At 38.2% G+C, this 20,741-nt stretch overlaps 1 protein-coding gene and 1 pseudogene across 2 annotated transcripts; one reads left to right on the forward strand and one right to left on the reverse strand.

Annotated features, from left to right (window-relative positions):
* Window positions 1–1,309: 1,309 nt before the first annotated feature.
* KLRG1 (killer cell lectin like receptor G1) lies at window positions 1,310–19,113 on the reverse strand. Of its 2 annotated transcripts, XR_011566758.1 has the most exons (6): window positions 18,927–19,113; window positions 15,841–15,945; window positions 13,682–13,842; window positions 2,899–2,999; window positions 2,362–2,561; window positions 1,310–1,415 (listed from the first exon to the last, which is right to left on the reverse strand). XR_011566758.1 is itself a non-coding variant. In XM_019960148.2 (5 exons), the coding sequence occupies exons 1-5, from the start codon at window positions 19,006–19,008 to the stop codon at window positions 2,450–2,452; spliced, it is 561 nt and encodes a 186-aa protein (XP_019815707.2). In that variant the 5' UTR covers window positions 19,009–19,113; the 3' UTR covers window positions 1,310–2,449. The 2 variants fall into 2 exon arrangements, 1 of the variants encoding a protein (XP_019815707.2); XM_019960148.2 differs by having other exon boundaries at window positions 1,310–2,561.
* On the forward strand, window positions 6,900–7,200 carry LOC139182948 (non-histone chromosomal protein HMG-14 pseudogene; annotated as a pseudogene).
* Window positions 19,114–20,741: the final 1,628 nt, after the last annotated feature.

Below are 20,741 nucleotides of genomic sequence, written 5' to 3' on the forward strand. Positions count from 1 at the left end.
CACTCCAGTATTCTTGCCTGGAGAAACCTCTGGACAGAGGAGCCTAGGGAACTCCAGGTCCATGGAGTTACAAAAGAGCTGGACACAACTGAGCAACTGAGCACACACATACGTACAAGGAACCAGTGTAACTAACAGTCTTCAGGAAAGCGGTTGAGCATTCCATACCTGTCACAGCCAGCAGCACTTAGATGCAAATATTTGCTTACAAGTCATGCAGGGCATTGGAAGTCATGAAAAACTGTTTAAGCAGAAAATAGGAAGAACTAAGGGGAAAAAAACTTTAAGTTCTTTACTGGGGATCTAGAGAGCACATTCTAGCCCATCTTTGGAGAGACATCACATATAAACAGCTTGGGACATCACTATAGCTAAGACAAGAAAAGCCTAAGAGCAGTCTTGGCATCCATGACAAAATTTGGAATGTGTGCAGTGAGGTCACTGACCCTATGTCCATGTGACCAAAGATGTGGCCCTTTTGAAGACAAGTAGGACTTGTTTTGAGGGGGCAGAGAAGGTGCAACTTTTTAAAAAGTTTTTTCTTTTTTTTTAAATTTATTTGGCTGCATCGGGTCTTAGTTGTAGCATGCGGGCTTTAGCTGTGGGGCACGTGGGATCTTCGTTCCTCAACCAGGGACTGAACCCACATTCCCTGCATTGGAAAGAAAGCCTCAGAAAATGCAACTTTTGAAAGTTGATCTAAAAGGGGGAAAAAAGAGAAGAAGGTGCATTAAGCAGGTCACTCAAAGCTCAAGTGGGACTACATAACTAGTGCTAACTCTCCTCCAGAGCAACAGAACCAAACTAGTCTTTCACCTGGGATGAGCTCAGAAAAACCCCAGCCAGCGAGCCCTTGAATGCAGTGTCAGGGCCAAGCCACCGCACCAACATTAGAGCTCGACGGTGGTGTCAGAGGGTGCGGACTGGTTTCATTGTGTCTTAATTACTATTGTTTTCAAGTTGTACAGGTAAAAGATAAAAACATACTCATTTTAAAAAGTTTGTCCTACAGAAGAAAAAATAAAGGAAGTAAGGTGGTTATTTATTTAATCATTTTAATATTGATAGATATTTAAATAGTTTCTAATTTTTTCCTGAGGATTAGGTCTCTACACAGTATGTGTTTAGTGCCAGATAAAGGGTGCTATTCCCAAATATATTAATATATGTATGTAGTGTTGACCATATCTAGATTAAACTAGTCCTCTGCTCAAATGGGTAGGTTTAAGGGAGGATTCAGATATACCATGTTTCTTGCTCAATTCCTCTAGTCAACTCATGAGCTAATAGAAACAACTAGAATAAGAAATTTTAAATTCCATTTTTTTTTATTCAAGCATTGAATATTCACTGATACAAGCAAGCACTATTTTAGGTGTTCGAGATATAAGGGTGGATTAGATACAGTCTTTGTCCTAAAAATAATACAAAAGGGAAATTTAAATAAACACCACAATCCATAGTCGTCAACAGTACAGAATTACAATCTCCTCATCATTCCCTCCTGTATCTTTTCTTTCTCTTTGCTTTATTGACCTACAATAAGCAGTTGTTTTATTTCAAGATTCTATTGACAATGCTGTGCCTTCTTTCCCTTTAATTTCATTTTTCATTATGTCCTACTAATCCCTCCTCTGTCTCTAAACAACACCTTGCTTTCTCATCTATGCCCAACCCTACTAAGGATAAATAATGTTTTTCTTATTTTTTAGTCATTTGTGCCAAAAATAATTGGGAGATCAATCCACATAAACTGCTTCTGTAAATTTTCCTCTATAATAATGCCTTTACCAGAATGCCCACATTTCACATTGTGAAATTAAGGTGCAAATCACAGTCATAACAAGGAAAATACAGTCACACACTGGTTATTCAACCACAACTATGCATTTTCGAAAAAACTAAATTCAGTCAAGGCCAGTTCTTTACGGAAGTGTGAAGAGCTGAGACACAAAGCACCACCCTGCTCTCTCTCATTCACCTTCCACAACTTATTTCAGGTTTTACCTGCAAAGAGGCACTGTTAGGATAAAAGTATATTATCGGGGAGCAGTAGCATGTCAACCCACTAGCACACAGAAAAACCCTGTAATACACTGGCAATAGTACATATTTGCACAGATTTCATCAGCTCAGCTCAGAATATAACATTTTAAAGGTATTTTTGACAGAGATGATGGGGATGACTAAGCCAACAACCTTAGTCACTAGAGAGAGGGATACTAAAAACAAACCTTATCTATTTCACAAATTTGCCTGCACTCTTTAAAGTGTTAAGATAACATCTAAGTTCTCTCAAAGAGAGTCCAGCAAGAAGCCATCAGTCCCAGGGAGGCGGCATTGATCCCACATCTAACTTACGTGCTAGAAGGGCAGCACTCACTAAAGGTGTGCTCACGAGAGGTCATCTCCCTCTTTTTAGGGAGCCACAGGACAGAAGGAACATTCATCAACGTCTGACCTTCTTACAGACCCACGGAAAATCAACCTCACAGCTAGAGGCCAGGAGACCACCTTTGCTGATGGTACCACAATTCTGTACCAAGCTGTTTGAAGCAATTCTGTAAGGAACCAAAAAAATCAATCACTTAAGGTGACGTGCAGAGTAAAGGAAGTTCTAAGGCATGAAAAGATTAAAAATGAGCAAATTCTTTCTGCCATTCAGACCTCACTTCTCTCAGCTCCCAAAACTGCAGAATAAAAATTACTCATTATCCTCTTTAAAGTGTCCTCTCTTTTTTTTCTTGCCCTTATCAACTATTGATTTCCTTCCTTGTTTCCTTTTTCTTTCCTCTCCTCTCCATCCATTATCCTTAGTCTATTTCCCCAGACATATAATTTCTTTTCCCCTTTTCTTTTCTCTTCTCTCTCTCTCTGCACTCTTTTGAAGCCCCTTACCTTGAGATGTTTAAGGCTGATCCATCTTCCCACCTCCAGCCAGAACTGTTTCTCAGACCAATCCAGTAAAATTCCTGACTGAGGAGATTTTGGAGCTCGATCTAAATGAGAGGTTGCAGAAGATGAAAAAAGGTAAGAAAAAATGCAGAAAGGTTAAAAAGAGATGTAGGGTCATGGTAACGCTGTTTTTCCTTATACCGTCTCTCATCACTGTTATTTATGAACTGAATGTGTGTGTCCCCCCACTCCCTAGATTGCTATGTTGAAGCTCTGATATCACAAAGTGATGGCATTTGGAAGTAGCCTTTGGGCAGTAATTAGGTTTAGATGAGGTCTTCAGGGTGGGCCCCACACTAAAAATGGGATTAGTGCTCTTAAGGAAGAGGAAAAGGCTTCCCAGGTGGCTTAGTGGTAAAGAATCCATCTGCCAATGCAGCAGATATAAGAGACGTGGGTTTGATCCCTGGATCAGAAAGATCCCCTGGAGGAGGGCACGGCAACCCATTCCATTATTCTTGTCTGGAGAATCCCATGGACAGAGGGGCTTGGCGGGCTATAGTCCATAGGGTCACAAAAAGTCAGACACGACTAAAGCAACTTAGCATGCAGTCTCTCACCACCACATGAGAGGCAGCTGCCTGCAAGCCAGGAAGAAGTTTCTCACCAGAAACCAAGTCTACCAGCATCTTGATCTTGGACTTGGCCTCCAGAACTCTGAGAAAGAAATGTCTGCGGCCTAAGCTCCCCCACCCTGTCTATGGTTTATAGCAGTCCTAGCAGACTGAAACAACCACCTACTCCAAATAACTACTCTCTCTTTCAAACCTTCATTCTAGAGATGTGTCGGTTGCAGAGTGCAATACTTCCTAGAATTGAACTTCATGCCTATAATTACACTCTTAGATCATGACAGATAAGATAACTATTACATCTCTACCTTCCACTGCAACTTCTTCCTTGATTAGATGGAGCACCAAATAGGTATTCAGATAAATACCAGATAAATATATATTCAAATAACTTTGAAAAAAAAAAAGCTAAATACTGCTGTGAACACACTCATATTTCACATCATCATTTAACACTTATGTTATTATTAAACTTGCAACAATGTACTTGCATTGTTGTTTTTTCCCCACTAAACTCTCATTCTCCAAGTCCTCATCAATCTTGCATATGGCAAGAAAAAATAAACACAGTTTTTAAGGAAAAGATGATGGTAAGGTTAAGTTGGTTATACTCTTTACATGTCCCAAGCTACCCACTAGAACAGAAATAAGATTCTTTGCTCTGTTGAGTCTGACCGGCAAATGAAAGAGTTTATATCCTAATGGAATTGTCTCTAGAAATACAATGAAATAAAATAAAGGTTAAATCCCAGAAGACTAATTTTGTATAGGATTTGGTGCTAGTGTAATAAATATATTTAGCAACAAGTAAACTACCACCTTGGATATGGCCCTATATTCCCAGCAAGTACTTAATTGTGTATGCTGGTGGGGGGACAGGGTCTGAAGTGTAAGGAAGGGTAGGATAAATGAAATGACATCCTAATTTCCAGATTAGCTGGAAACCTTTTGTGTAGTACTTAAACAATTTGCTTAAAATGATTACTTAAATTAGGAAAAAAGTGAGTTTATCCTCATTCTTCCAATAATATTATAAGAAAAACTGTCCATTTCTTTCTTCCTCGCATTTCAGTGGGAGGAATGACAGCTAATGAAACACAGAAATGAATAGATAAATTCATTCATTAAATAAATAATGAATAGATAAATTCATTCATTAAATAAATAAATAGATATAAACACAGACCTCAATTAGAGTCTGAAGAGCTGGGATTCAATAATACTCACAAACTCCAATCCTACACTTGATCACTACTCTCAAGATCCATACAATTCTAAGTCACATGATTCTGCCAGCTTACTACTTCTCCCTGATGAGGCTGGACAGGGCAAATGTTTACTGGATCACTTTCACTTGAAAATAACATCCCACTTGAAAGAAGCTTTTAGAACCAGAGTGCGATTATCTATAGGGTTCTACGGACTCATGAATGATGTGTGTGCGTTACCGTAGAAGCAGCATAAAAGCATAAACAAGAGTGTTTATTGCAAGGGTGTGACCTCAGAAGGCTTATGTTGCAGAGAAGGTGTGAACTAGAGCAATGAGGTGCTATGTCACTTTAGAACTAGTAATGTTTGGTTATACCTTAGAGAGGAAAAAGTATAAAACCTAAAAGCAAGAAGAAGACAGAACACAAACAAGTGAAATCAGATACATTTTTTTCTTTCCTTTGCATTTTATTTTTAAGGTCAATATTTATGTCTTACACATGCACACATATGTTTTTGCAGGCAATATTTTTAAATTGTAATTAAAATACTGCTAAGGTATAGAACATACTCCTTACACTGCCAAAATGAACATGGTTTACAGGATATAGCTAAGATATTTCAGTCCATATGGAGATAAACTACTAAAATACCAAAGCTACTAAATTGGACATATCTTTGATTGGCTAACTTAATTTCAGGGACTATATACTAAATAACTAACCTCAAGGAAATAATTCATATAAATATGCTTGTAGCTGCTTAAAAATTGGAAATCAGATTTTTTTCTAGAAATACGAAAACAGTTAAGCAAAAATAGAATAATACAGAATTTTAAAAGATAAGTATCTGTAATCATTTAACGTGTGGAAAAAGGTATGAAATAATGCTACATTACAAAAGCAAAACATGAACATATGGTATCCAAAAAGCCTAGATATTTACATAGGGTAAATATGTAATTTTAAATAATAGGTATGTTATGTTTTCAAATAAAATAACTTACATTTTTTCTTCAATCTCCAGACACTTTTTCGGGTGAAGTACTTATCACAATACATGTAATTATTAATTTGAAAAAAAAAAGTACAATACGGAGCACCCATAAAGTCTAAAATTATTTAGATCTATTGTTTTCAATTTAGAGTTATTTCACTTGAAAATGTGTCTGGAAAGCTGAATAAACACACATTGAGCATATTACGTGAAAGTTGAACAAATATACTATTTAAAAATAACTTTATCCTCTGTTTTCAGACTTTTCAAATATATCCTATAGAATGTAAGCACTGACTGCTGTTGCTGCTGCTGCTGCTGCTGCTGCTAAGTCGCTTCAGTCGTGTCCGACTCTGTACGACCCCATAACAGCAGCCCACCAGGCTCCCCCGTCCCTGGGATTCTCCATGCAAGAACACTGGAGTGGGTTGCCATTTCCTTCTCCAATGCATGAAAGTGAAAAGTGAAAGTGAAGTCGCTCAGTCATGTCCGACTGTTAGCGACCCCATGGACTGCAGCCAACCAGGCTCCTCCGCCCATGGGATTTTCCAGGCAAGAGTACTAGAATAGGGTGCCATCGCCTTCTCCATTGACTGCTGCTGCTGCTGCTAAGTCGCTTCAGTCGTGTCCGACTCTGTGCGACCCCATAGATGGCAGCCCACTAGGTTCCACCATCCCTAGGATTCTCCAGGCAAGAACACTGGAGTGGGTTGCCATTTTCTTCTCCAATGCAGGCAAGTGAAAAGTGAAAGCGAAGTCGCTCAGTCGTGTCCGACTCTTCGCGACCTCATGGACTGCAGCCCACCAGGCTCCTCCGTCCATGGGATTTTCCAGGCAAGAATGCTGGAGTGGGGTGCCATTGCCTTCTCCGTCTCCATTGACTACTAGCATATAAAAACATGCAGATACATAAAGAGATTTAAGGGAAACTGGACTGGGTACAAAATTACTAGAATTTAATATTGATAAGAATTTCCTCTATAATTTTGTGTATGTGCACAATACTAAAAGTTAGTAAGCCTTGCTGTGTAAACCGAGCACTCCCTTTAAAAGAGTGAAACGCTGGGGTCCCACCAATTGGGGTGGCAGGAGGACCCGCACTCCTGCTTCACTAAGTCTCCACGGCGCACCTGCCCACAGGCACGTGGCACATTCTTGCTCCCTGCAATGCCCAGGAAGGAGGTCGGCTCCACCCAGGGAGCAACAAAGGGAGAGCCCAAGAGATGTGGTTCTCTGCTAACCTGCTCCTGCAAAAAAGAGGAAATCAGAGTGGAAACCAAAAAATGGCGGCAGGAAAGGATAAATCTTCAGACCAAAAAAAAAAAAAAAACCCACAAACAAAAGGGGAAAAAAGAACACGAGGAAAACAGGCTAACCAAGACACAAGATTTACCTGCAGAAAACAGAAACTAAGAGCGAGGAGAACCCAGCCTCTGATGAAGCAGGAGATAAAAGAAGCCAAATCTGATTCAAATCACCGCCCAGTCTTAGTGGTCCCTGTCTCCCTTCTTGTACAATACAGGGCAATATGTTTATCAACTATTTTGTAAATGCAAAATTGTGAGTAGCTCTGGAAACATTTTTAAGAAGGAGGAAATTCAACATTATTCCATTTTTTAAGTGCTAACTGCTTTTCCTTAAGAGGTGAAATCATTTAGTGGTTGGTTTTTTTTTTTTGGTACAACCAGAAAATAGAGGGATATTGAATACAGAGGCTTTGATTGTCTTGGGTATCAGCTTAACATTGCATAGATGGACTAGATTTTACATCCTCCAATACAAAGCACACTAAATGGCAAACTGGAGTCAGTTGTGTGTTTAACATGTCTTGGACACTTTGAATTACTTTTATTCCCATGTTGGTTTTGGTGAAATTGTTTCTTAAAAGAAAAACCACACCTTGATCTCTGCTCTCCCTGTCAGAATTTTGTGTACTCTGTAACATCTTTGTTCAGGTAGTCCAGTTTTCCTAGTAACTTTCTTCATCTGCTGTGAAAGATTAATATCATACACACTACTAATGAATTTTCAAATTGTGAATCCGTGGGACATATGATATAACAGTGTATGAACACTTGAAGGCATTCATACTTAACATACTGTTAAAACAAGTTTGCCTTCACATTTTAAACTGGAGAGTAACTTGGATAATTGTTCAGAAATGAATCACAATTACATGGGTTTTTTTTTAGATTTTTGGTACAAATGTTAAGAATTATACACAAATTTAAACTTCTGTATACTGGTAAATCCTAAAGGAAATCAACACTGAATATTCATTGGAAGGACTGGTGCTGAAGCTGAAGCTCCAATACTTTGGCCACCTGATGCAAAGAGCTGACTCAGTGGAAAAGACCCTGATGCTGGGAAAGACTGACGGCAGGAGAAGGGGATGACAGAGGATGAGATGGTTGGATAGCATCACTGACTCAATGGACATGAGTTTGAGCAAGCTCTGGGAGATAGTAAAGGACAGGGAAGGTTGGCAGGCTACAGTCCATGGGGTCACAAAGAGTCAAACACGACTGAACAACACAACAAAATACTGATCTTCAAAACCATCAGTACAATTTCAATTATGAAAGAAAAAAAAATAGTAAAACACTGTCCATCAACAGATGAATGGATAAACAAAATGTGGTCCTATCCATACAATGGAATATTATTCAGCCTTTAAAAGGAATGAAATTCTGATACCTGCTACAGCACAGATGTACCTTGGAAACATGCCAAACAAAAGAAGCCAATGAAATAATATAAGCCAGATACAAAAGGACATAAGAGGAAAATTCAGAGAGAAAAAGATTAGACTAGTAGTCACCAGGGTCTGGGGGGTGGGGTTATGGGGAGTTACTGTTTACTGGGTGTGGAGTTTCTGTTTGGGGTGATATAAAAGGTTCTGGAAATGAACAGTGGTCACAGTTGCACAATGATGTGAATATACGTAATTCCACTTAATTATATACTTGAAAATTGTCAAAATAGTAAGTTGTATGTTATTGATGCTTTACCACACTTTTTAAGTTAAAAAAAAAGGAGTGAGAAGTATCCTAACCTACCTACCAAAGATATGCTTTGGCTTGAAGTTCATAATGGTTGCTTTATTTGGTTATGAAGAAAGGGTGATAAACACACACACATTACCAGACTACAAAGACCTCAAGTAAAACAATTCTCCTATCATCTACCATCTGCTTCCAGCCATTTAGTTCTATCTTTGAACATATCATTTCAGATTTCCTCAAAAGGGAAAAACTCAATTCAACAAATCATAATTTACTTTGTGATACATATTTTACTGAAATTTCACACTCTGGGAGACAGAAAAGAAAAACAAAAGTTATTTCAAATCTGGGCTTTATTTCAAGTGTCAAGGAAATTAAAATGGAAAGAAGGAAAACTAAAATGAAGTGATTCCTCCTATGTTAAAAAAAAATTTCACATAGATTTTTCTCACTTAATACTTGTAATGATTCTGGAAAAAAACTTCTCCACTTGGTACATGAGGAAATTGAGAGTCAACGAGGTTAAGAAACTTGCTGAAGCTCACATAGCTAGTAAGCAATTTAGTAAAAACAAACTCATGTCTCTCTGAAAGAAATGAAGCTGTTTAATTACCTGAATCTACTTTACATTATGGGGATAAGTGACCATGTTATCATAGTCTTTATAGTCACAGAAGGAAACCTTCGATATAATTAGATGGCTTCTCTGGTGGCTCAGAGGGTAAAGAGTCTGCCCGCAATGTGGGAGACCTGGGTTCGATCCCTGGGTTGGGAACATCCCCTGGAGAAGGAAATGGCAACCCACTCTGGTACTCTTGCCTGGAAAACCCCATGGACGGAGAAGCCTGGTAGGCTACAGTCCATGGGGTCGCAAAGAGTCGGACACGACTGAGCGACTTCACTTTCACTTTCAAACCTTAAATACAAGAAAAGTCAATACTGAAACTTCAGGGAGAAGATAGGGACAATCCCAAAGTCATAAACTCTAACAGGGATGATGGTTCAAGTTGAACGAGAGATTGTTAAAGCAATAAAGTCTGAAGATATAATCTCAAATTATGATAATGAGGAAGAAAGATGTTATACTGGGAGGAGCATCAGGATAGGTGTAAAGAAACCAAAGTATTTCCACAGGGAACTCTTTAGTCAGCATATATTAAAATAACACACCAACAACTATAAGAAACAAAAGTTAACAATCAAAATAAACTTATCTATATGGAGAAAAAAACAACAACAAAAATCAAGAATTTGAACATATCTAAAGATAAATTCTGCAGATGGTGATTGCAGCCATGAAATTAAAAGACGCTTACTCCTTGGAAGAAAAGTTACGACCAACCTAGATAGCATATTGAAAAGCAGAGACATTACTTTGCCAACAGAGGTCCATCTAGTCAAGGCTATGGTTTTTCCTGTGGTCATGTATGGATGTGAGAGTTGGACTGTGAAGAAGGCTAAGTGCCGAAGAATTGATGCTTTTGAACTGTGGTGTTGGAGAAGACCCTTGAGAGTCCCTTGGACTGCAAGGAGATCCAACCCGTCCATTCTGAAGGACATCAGCCCTGGGATTTCTTTGGAAGGAACGATGCTAAAGATGCATCTCCAGTACTTTGGCCACCTCATGCGAAGAGTTGACTCATTGGAAAAGACTCTGACGCTGGAAGGGATTGGGGGCAGGAGGCGAAGGGGACGACAGAGGATGAGATGGCTGGATGGCATCACTGACTCAATGGACATGAGTCTGAGTGAACTCTGGGAGTTGGTGATGGACAGGGAGGCCTAGCGTGCTGCGATTCATGGGGTTGCAAAGAGTCGGACATGACTGAGGGACTGAACTGACTGAACTGAAAGATAAATTCAAAGAACAGGAAGAGCAAGAAAGAGTAGTTGCCATAAGGTAAACAGAACATTGAGGAAATAACAGAACAATTCAACTTCAATTTTTTTCGTTTTCTCAAAAATAAAATAAATCTTGAAGTCCAAGCACAAAAAAGAGATAATAAGTGAACACGTCAGCATATAATTTTCATGTAAATAAATTTTAAGGATAGTAAAAAAGAAAAATAAGTGAACACCTCACTATTTAAAAATATTTAAATCCCAAGGGCCATAAAATATACATCCCAGATTCAAAATCAAATAATATTTTAAACATTATTTGTACAGCAAAGAAAAGGAACCAGAAGACAAACAACTGAAAAAGTGATTTCATTTTTCAGCGTGCACAAGATGGATTCTGAAAGCTGTTAAACACAGTATTTCTGTAAGAATTTAAAAGGTGGGTTGGTATGGAGTTTAAAATCTGGCTCTGAAAAGAAAGTTTGGCTCTGTCAGATTTGTAGCCTTGGACTTGCTCACTAACTCTTCTGAATTTTATTCACTCAATGAAAAAGAGTGGTTGAATTCTACTTCATAGAATATGCTGTGAAGATTAAGAATAATAAAATAGAATTGAATTCCTATCACATAGCAGGTGCTCAACACACGGTAGTTTCTATTTTTATTATTTTCCTTATAAGCTTGGCTATCTATAACTGATCTAAGAGGGGGACTATAGTTATATATCTTACTGAAAGATAACTATTTAACAGTGTAAGAGGGACACTTCTGATAGCCTTGGAGCCTCTAGCATAGAGCAAACTAATTCCCTAGCAGTATTCTCCACCACTGGAATGTCAGAAAACTTTGGTTTTCATAGATTTTTATGCTGTTTTGGTAGCTGTTTAGACCTAAGTAGTGCTAGCAGTAAAGAATCTGCCTGCCAATCCAAGAGACCCAAGAGATGCAGGTTCAATCCCTGGGTTGGGAAGATCCCTTGGAGGAGGGCCATGGCAACCCACTGCAGTATTCTTGCCCAAAGAATTCCATGGGTAATGGAGCCTGGCGGGCTACAGTCCCTACGGTCACAAAAAGGAGGACACAACTGAAGCAACTTGTCATGTGCAATACTAGGAAAAGCAAGCATTTATCTTAAATTAGTATATAAATATTGCCGTGAGAATAAAAGAATAACAACACTGGTACAACAAAATCAACAGACTAGACATAAGTCAAGTTGGTTTTACAGGATCTTACAAAAGCTGAGGGAAAGAAAAAGAATCAGGCCAGAGAACCAAGCAAAATTCCACAGGAAAATCAGATATAAGACTTATCTCTAGTTGCTATGCAATCTCTCAGGGATATTCTACTGAGAGCATAGAATATCCTTTCCAGGACTGATTTGAATCAAGGGTCCTTAAAAGGAAATAAACCAGTTTTGGAAATGCAGCCAGTGTAACTCTGTTCAGCTTACTCAATGGTAGATCAGGATTTACAGTAAGTAGAGAAAGAATGGAAAGATGAAATCCTTTAACACTCATACATTCCTCCAGGGGACCTCAGAGAAACAGAGCCACGCCCACCTCCCAGCTATCCTGGGTTGCAGCCGTCATTATCACACTGCAATTATGGTAGCTGCCTCTCTGCAATTCTCCTGGGCACTGTCTTGTATTATGATTCACTACTCTGTTTATCAGTGTTTCCTCAACAGTCTTTCAAGCTGTCTGCTCACTTCTGCTATTGATTTCACTCAGCCTAAGAACTCAGATGGAGTTGTATCAGAATGAGAATAGGAGTTGCTGCAAAAAGGTCCAGAAAGTGCCATAAAACCATGATTCAGTAGGTCTAAAGAATACACCCCAGTGCATTCTGTCACCTAGTTTATGGAAGGATAAAGGAAAAGTAAATCACACAAGTGCACTGATTTGAAGTTAGAGTTAATGCAGAATTTCAAAAGAATGAGATAACACGAATCCAGATGCTTGAGTCTTCTCTTAAAATAAGAAGTTACAGACTTTATAGACCGTATGTTCTCTCCAACTGCTTCAGAGTAATTCATTGCTTCTCAGAATTACCCCAAGGGATGTTTAATATAGTTGAGTTCTTAATAAACTCTTCTCTGTGAATCTACCCCAAAAGGAAGGTGTAAAACAATATCAAAACAGAAAACTCAGCATGAAATTAGCACAAAAACCTAAGGAGGATTCCTTATTTTCTTTGCATATGTTATTTAAGTTGACAGGTTAGAATTTGATTGATTTTCGTACCAGGTAACCTCAGGATGTCAACTCCTTGTGTTACTTTGAGATGCTCCAGGATTCATAAAGAACTCACTTCCTGACAGTTAGGTGGACAGGAAGGATCTGAGATGCCAGTAGGAAGTGGAGCCCAGCAGTTCAACTCTGCAAGGAGTGTAAAGTCACACACACACACACACACACACACACACTTTCCTTCCTTCTTTCTCAAGTTGCTGAAACTGCTTCTTCCTCATGCCCTCAGCACAACCCCAACTGATTCCTAGTCTAGACTTATTGAATTCAAATGAATGAAGGCAAAATATTATGAAGAAGGCACTAAGTCCCCAGGCTACCTCTCTTTCCCTCCATCCCAAGTTCCCCCAGCTCTTACTGGTGAGAGAGAGCTGGTGAAACTTGTAAAGTGAGTAAAGTGCCTCTTTACTGTTAGACTCATATGTGTCTGGATCTAATGCTTTCTTTTATTAGATTTGTGAAAGTGAAGTGAAAGTGAAAGTCGCTCAGTCATGTCTGAATCTTTGAGACCCTATGTAATTAGCCTTTCCCTTATCCAGGGGATCTTCCCAACCCAGGGATCGAACCCAGGTCTCCAGCATTGCAGGCGGATTCTTTACCCACTGAGCCACAACAGAAGACTTGTATTTATGGTCTAATTCTTCCCCATAATACTCACCATCCTGCCACCTCCAACGCACACACACACACATGCATACATACCAATTGGAGCATCTAGGTATATAAATGAGGGTTGTTGGGGGAGGAAAAGGAAAGAACATTTCTTTTGCTCCTCAAAAGAGGATACATGATACATTTGAACAGCATTCTCCAACAAAACCTCCTACATTTACTAAATGTTTGCACTTACCATTTCCTTGCTGTCTTTAAACATAAGGAGATGCGCGTCTTTGGCTAAGCAGAATTCGAGGCTAGAATTCCAGCTCTTTTTTTCCACTGAAAAGTAATAACAGTGGTCACCATACCCCATCCAGTGGTCTGGGCAGTGAGGACAGCCAGCACACTTGGAACCTGGAAAAGAAGAGGTTTGGGCCACATCTTTATGGATCACTTGATCTTGGCAATGAAATGGGGGATAAACTGTCTTTCCTGCCCTCTACCTTTCAGATTAAGGTTTAGAGAAATGTACAACAATGCACAGTCTCAAATTAAATATCTGACAATGTCCAAGTCTATTACTACTACTTAACATTCTATTAAGCAAGGATGTGAAGGGGCAGGGAAGGAAATGGATACAAGCTGGCTGAGGACTGGGAAGAGAGTCCCTTGTTTGTGCTAGACATTAGTATGCACGTGTGACATATACAAAACAGGTAATATAACAGTGTATCTGCATGAATGTATTGCTGTATTATTTATATAGGCTCAGAGCATACATTGTGTAACTGCATAATGCACATTGCTTCACTCAGGTAGAATCTTTCAGAATATGCAACTTCAGTCTGACACTCCATAATAGTGCAAAAGAAAAGGACAGAAATGAGAAAGAGCAAACTTATCTAGAATGAAAGGCTGTTTGGGTTTTTTTTTCCAATCACAAATGCATTAAAAATTCACTGAAAATTGGATAAAAGACATACTTCATCAGAAAGAATTCTTTCTAGATATTAAAAAAAAAAAAGATTTTCTGACAGAGAAGGATATCAGCTGCTAAAGCAAAAAGTCATGCCATTCTCCTCACTGAGCTCTTTTATATACAGACACTCTCATTCCTTTAAAATGGTTGTGCTATAGATTTGTGAAAATGAAAGGGAACTGAAAACGCTTTCGAGGTAATTTCAATGAAAATTCCAAAATTCTATTGATTTTCTATTTCCACAAGACATATTTGTATAAACCCACCATAAACACAATCTCACAATAGGCAAGTGTGAACCATTATATCGAGTGAGCATATGTGTGGATACATAATTGAAGAGCAGATTTTATATCCATTCCAGATTTGAAGTTAAAAAGTGGAGAAAGTAGTCAACCTTTAGACAACCTTTCTGTAGGAAGGCCTGGCATGGGAACAGCATAGGGTTCTGGAGATCAAGCTATGAAGTCGACACCTTATAATTTGTGCTTTTTCCATACAACTGTGATGGTATCCAGCCTGAAGGAAAAATTCCTGACTTGCCTAGGAGTCTCCTTCTGTCAAAAGTTGAACTTGTATCTAACGTAGAGGTCCTAAGACTGAACCCTTAGTACCCCAATTAATAAAGTCCGTCCAACCAGTCACTTGGGGCTTCCCTAGTGGCTCAGTAAAGAATCTACCTGAAATGCAGGAGACCTGGGTTCGATCCCTGGATTTGGAAGATCCCCTGGAGAAGGAAATGGTTATCCACTCTAGTATTCTTGCCTGGGAAATCCCATGGACAAAGGAACCTGGCAGGCTACAGCCCACAGGGTCTCAGAAAGAGTCAAACACAACTTAGCCACAAAACAACAATAGCAATAGCCTGTCACTAACAATCATGCTCAGATAACAAAAACCTAAGTTAGAACTCTGGATTGTGAAACAAAAACCGAAGGCTCTCTGGATCATCATATGTAAGAATGTAGAACTAAATCTAGAAAAGTTCATTTTAGAAAATGGGAAAGCTCACTAAATGGGAAAAATTAGAATATGCTTAATTAAATTACAGTATATCTCATATGAAAAGTTAAACACAATACTAAAATTATAATTTGATTTTCATGCTAAATATGGTAGTAGGTAGGAAAATGTTTATGACACAATATCAAACCAAAAAGCAATACACAAAATTATAAGCATATTGTGATTAGAACTATATCCAGCCTTATTGAAAAAAAAAAAAAGTGAGGTGAGGGGGATTTTAGAGGACTTAACTGAAATCCTGTTAAAAGAATAAATACTTAACACAAATGCATGTACTCAAAAACTAGAAGACTATGCCTGGGAGATACTCTTGTGTATGTTGGTTTATTTTGCTGGGACTATTTTTCAAGTTTTCTGTTATGTTATATTGCTTTTATACACAGATTTTGGTTTAAGTTAGCACTTACCCCGGTACAGAATCCACTGCAATAGCAGCATACTTGCTAGAATGGTGGACAGAAGCCCCAGAGCTATCGCCACATGGTAAGAGCGAGGGGATCTCAAGGAAGAAGCTGCAAGAGTAGAATCCAAAAAAATATCCTGAGTCAGAATAAAAGTTGAAGGGGAAAAGGTCAGGGAAGGATAGCTGGGATCTGGAAGCAATTTGGCCTGGTTGGAACTGCAATCCAGGCCTTAAAGTTTCCTTTCCTGGATCTGTCAGGGCCATGCTCTGAAGTTCAGGGTGGCCACCATTAACTTTATCAAGGAATATATTTTACTTATCCAGTGAAACATACATTTTGTTTGAAACTGTGGCTTGCACAGTCTCATGCTTTAGTGGTGAGAATATAAATTGGAACAACTTCTTTGGATGGCAGTTTGGCTGTGTCCCCAAATCACAAAGGCATTAATTTACCTTTTGACTCAGCAATTTGTCTTCAAGAAATTTTTCCTGCAGACATTCACACATGTATAAAATGTCATTTTTTTAAGGCCACTCAGCAACAATATTTGTAGGAGAAAAAGACTAAATTCAACCTGTCTATCAATAAAAGATGAGTCAAATACATTCTGACGTAGCCATAAAGTCAATATGCAATTTCTAACAAAAAAACAAAGACAAGCTTTTTTTATATATATGGAGTGATTTTTCAAGGAATATAAAGGGAAACAGTTAACAAAACAGTCTGTTTGTGAAACAGTGTAGCTAATAGGCATTTCTGAAAATAGACACATGCATCTGATAAGGTTGCTTGCCTTGGGGAGGGGAAACAGGTCAATGGGGACAGAGATAGGAGGAAGACTTTTTATTTTCTTCTATACTTTTTAAATTTTGAACCATATGATGTATTATTTATTCAAAATTGATATAAATAAAACTTAAATGAAAATAAAATAACTGACACCTCACAAGTGCTTTAGAACCTGTCATAATTGGAAGAGTGATCAGTTTAGGTTGATAATTTGTTTAAGGATAGGACATTACTTCATATTAACTCTGTTGTATACAATGTATACCTAAGAATGGTATTTTTTTCATTTGGAAAATAACAGATTTTTCACACCAATTTTTTATTTTAAAATGGTAGCGATCCCATAGTCTGATTGTGTAGGACTGATAGTGTGAAAGGCAGAAATTTATAAAGTAAGGCATTTAAGTTCTAGTTTTGACTCCTTTATTTGATAACCTTTAATTTGTAAATTGAGAAAATAATTCTGCTTATTTGGGCCTCACTTTCAAATTTAAATTTTAGGTAAATGATACTGTAGATGTAGGTATCTAGGATGTATTTTGAACTTCTTAAAGAAATTCATAGTGAAAATAGCTTAAAATGAGAGAGTTGTGTATTTTAACTATTTGGACTGATAAATCCAAAAGCATTTGATTTTTTAGTGATACAAAAAATGCATTTGCACTATAGAACAATATTTAATGAAATAAATGTTGATTTTAGATATTACACTAAGTGTAAAAAAAGTTCAAAACATAATTGCATAAATTGTATATGTGCAACCACAATTCAGTTAAAAAAAATTAACTGAAATTTAATATTTTTAATGTACTTTATATTAAAAGACTCTTAGTGAAGTACTTGTAGTAAAGTCTGTATAAAAAAGCAAAAATATGTCAAAATAGTAATAGTGATGATCACCATGTTGTAAAATTATTAGTGATTTTATTTTATTATATCTGCTCTCATAGTTTCTCTAATTCCTATAATAAGCATGTACTGATTTTTTAATTTCTCCTGGAGAAGGAAATGGCAACCCACTCCAGTATTCTTGCCTGGAGAATCCTATGGACAGAGGAGCCTGGCGGGCTACAGTCTGTGGGGTCGCAAGAGTCAGACATGTCTTAGCAACTAAACCACCACCAATACTTTTGTAAAGAGATTTTTAATATTGTTTTAATGCTCCTGACCTATTTTCCCATTACCAAGCAGAACACCCCAGAAAGCTGGTGTAGGAATAAGCATACTGGCAATAAATAAGAATGTGCAGTGTCCACTGGATACAAACAAAAACCACTTGCCTAGAAATTAAAATTATAGTCAAGTTTCAACTTATCACGAATTGTGTGATCATATACACAAACTTTAAAATGCACATTCTTTCTTATTTAACATTTCTATTCCTTAGAAATTAGCACAGATATAACCCCAAACAAGGAAAAGTAAGTACAAATAAAACATTAAATGCTCTATAATTTACAGTAATAGAAATAAATCTAAATGTCTAAGTATAGTGGAATGATTTAGCAAATTATAGCAGTGATTTCAAGGGACAACACTAAAACTTGTAATAGTAAGACTATGAGGCAAAAAAGAGAGAAACCTTATGGAGCTACACTAAAGAATGCACTTCATGGGAGTTTGCTCCCCAAGATATGAAATCAAATATTAATTTTGGCACTTGCACAGTTATCTGCCTGTCTCAGCAAGTGTTTTCTTGGGGTTCCATGTAAGAATGGTTTGTTTCATCTTCAAATTCCCAGAGTCACAGGGTCTAGTATCTGTAACGCTCTTAATACCTTCTTTCTACACTTGTCACCATTCTGGTGCAACACCGGGGGTGTGGGGAAGACCTAGTTATATGAATTAACTTCTTTTCTGACAAAATCTTAATATAACCCTGTGGCAAAATTATTGGTGTCCTTCTCTTCATTTCATAGCCAGAAAAACAGAGATGCCTAGAATTTGCACAGCTGGTCCACAGTTGCCCCAAACATTCACAAAGAGATAAAGTTCTCCCAACAAATTTCTTGCTTTAGTTCAGGAGCAATAAAGACAAAATTGCCCCAGCTTGTGTTTCATAGATAAGATGATAGAAGTGAAGGGTTAGAAAACAATTTACCTGAAACCTAAGATCAGATCCTCAACCACATACAAAATTTTCATATTCCAACTCTGGACTTCAAAATGAACTGAAGGCATTTCTCCAAATGACCCTCTATTTTTCTGCATTCTCTACTCCAAATGTATTCTCCATCTCATTTATTCACCTAGCCTACGGTGACTATGGACAGTTTTCCACACTTGATCGGTTAACTCACCTTCTTGCTGCTGTCGGTCGTCCTTCAGAGCTTGGCGTGCAGCAGAAGACTTAATTATGGAATAAGTAACATTGTCAGTCATCTTCGTCTAATATCTTTCACATTCAGTTGAGAGAATAAAATTATACAAGCGTGAAGAGACAGGGGTAAGTGAGGAAACAGCCCAATCTCTAAACTGCTAGCAGGAAACTTGAAGGTTTTATAAAAAAAAAAAATGGGCCAGCATGACAAAAGCAGAAGTAATTTTTCAGGAAATGATTCAAACTCTGGGGCTGCCTATAGAAATTAATATTCTAAACTCTGATTTTTTTATGTTTTATTTAATCTCACGATACTCTCTAGATCCTCATTAAGTACAAATTAAATTGACTCCCTATCTCATCTAATTCTATTGACCAAGGAAACGTTGCCCTTAAATTCAGTAATTCAATTATGGAAACTGGAATAAAAATATGAGAGTGGTTCCTAGCTATGAATTTATTTCAGATTTTATATTTGCTCGTTCCCTTTTAAGAAAACAGATGAAAAAATAAATAAATAAATAAAAGGAAAACAGAGGCATGCCAAATGGGACTGATCTCATTGTTCCTTGGAGCTTTGGGTAGTGGTATAAGATAGAGAAATGGGAGGTTGGTTTGCATGTGGCTGGAATTATAGGAGAAATGGGCTCTTGCCCAGATATATGTTCTGTGAGTGTGTTATACCTCTGTGTTCCCCAAAACGTTCTCCCAATTATGATTTAATCTTTACCCTTCACAGGCAAGAAATTTCATTTAATTTTCTCTCCTTGTTCTCTTATTTTTATATGCTGAGACAACCACAAAGAGGAATAAATTAAGTAACTACATAGTAAGGTGTCAGCTGCTATTGTTCAGTTGCCCAGTCGTGTTCAACTCTTTGCGACCCCATGGACTGCAGCACGCCAGCCTTCCCTGTCCTTCACTATCTCACAGAGTTTGCTTAAACTCATGTCCACTGAGTCAGTGATGCCATTCAACAATCTCATCCTCTGTCACCCTCTTCTCCTCCTGCCTTCAATCTTTCCCCAAATCAGGGTCTTTTCCAAAGAGTCTGCTCTTTGCATCAGGTGGCCAAAGTATTGGAACTTCAGCTTCGGCATCAGTCCTTCCGATGAATATTCAGTGTTGATTTCCTTTAGGATTGACTGGTATCGATAATTTATTTCAAATAGGTGAAATTGAAATAAAAAGTTAAAGACAATAAAAGGGAACTTAAATTCCAGGAATAGATAAGGTCACCAAGTCAGAATGTATAAAGACAGAAGCGAGGGAAGAGAAACAGGGAGAGCATAGTAATTAAAAACTAATAAAATTCTATTTCCGGCCGGGACAGAGTGATACTGGACTTGGCCTTCAGCCAAAACACTCTACATGACAAAATACATGAGGCAGCTGTTTTCAGGGATGGATCAGGCAGCACTGTGACCCTTGAGAGAACACAACGCACAAAGGTAAGCGCTAAGGTCACTCTGGTATTCTGCCGAGGACCACTTTCCGGCCCAAAACAGGAAAATGAATCCTAAAATAGAGCAGGAGTCTCATGAAGCTGAGGAGGCAGAGATCCAAGTCTTGAGCTGCTTGTTGTTGTTCAGTCACTCAGTCATGTTTGATTCTTTGCGACCCCATGGACTGTAGCACGCCAGGCTTCTGGTCCTTCACCATCTCCTGGAGTTTGCTCATACTCAATGTCCATTGAGTCAGTGTCCATTGAGTCAGTGATGCCATCCAACCATCTCATCCTCTGTCGTCCCCTTCTCCTCCTGCCTTCAGTCTTTCACATACCTGGAATTTGCAG

The sequence above is a fragment of the Bos indicus genome, chromosome 5 (assembly GCF_029378745.1).
Source record: "Bos indicus isolate NIAB-ARS_2022 breed Sahiwal x Tharparkar chromosome 5, NIAB-ARS_B.indTharparkar_mat_pri_1.0, whole genome shotgun sequence".
Lineage (NCBI taxonomy): Eukaryota > Metazoa > Chordata > Mammalia > Artiodactyla > Bovidae > Bos > Bos indicus.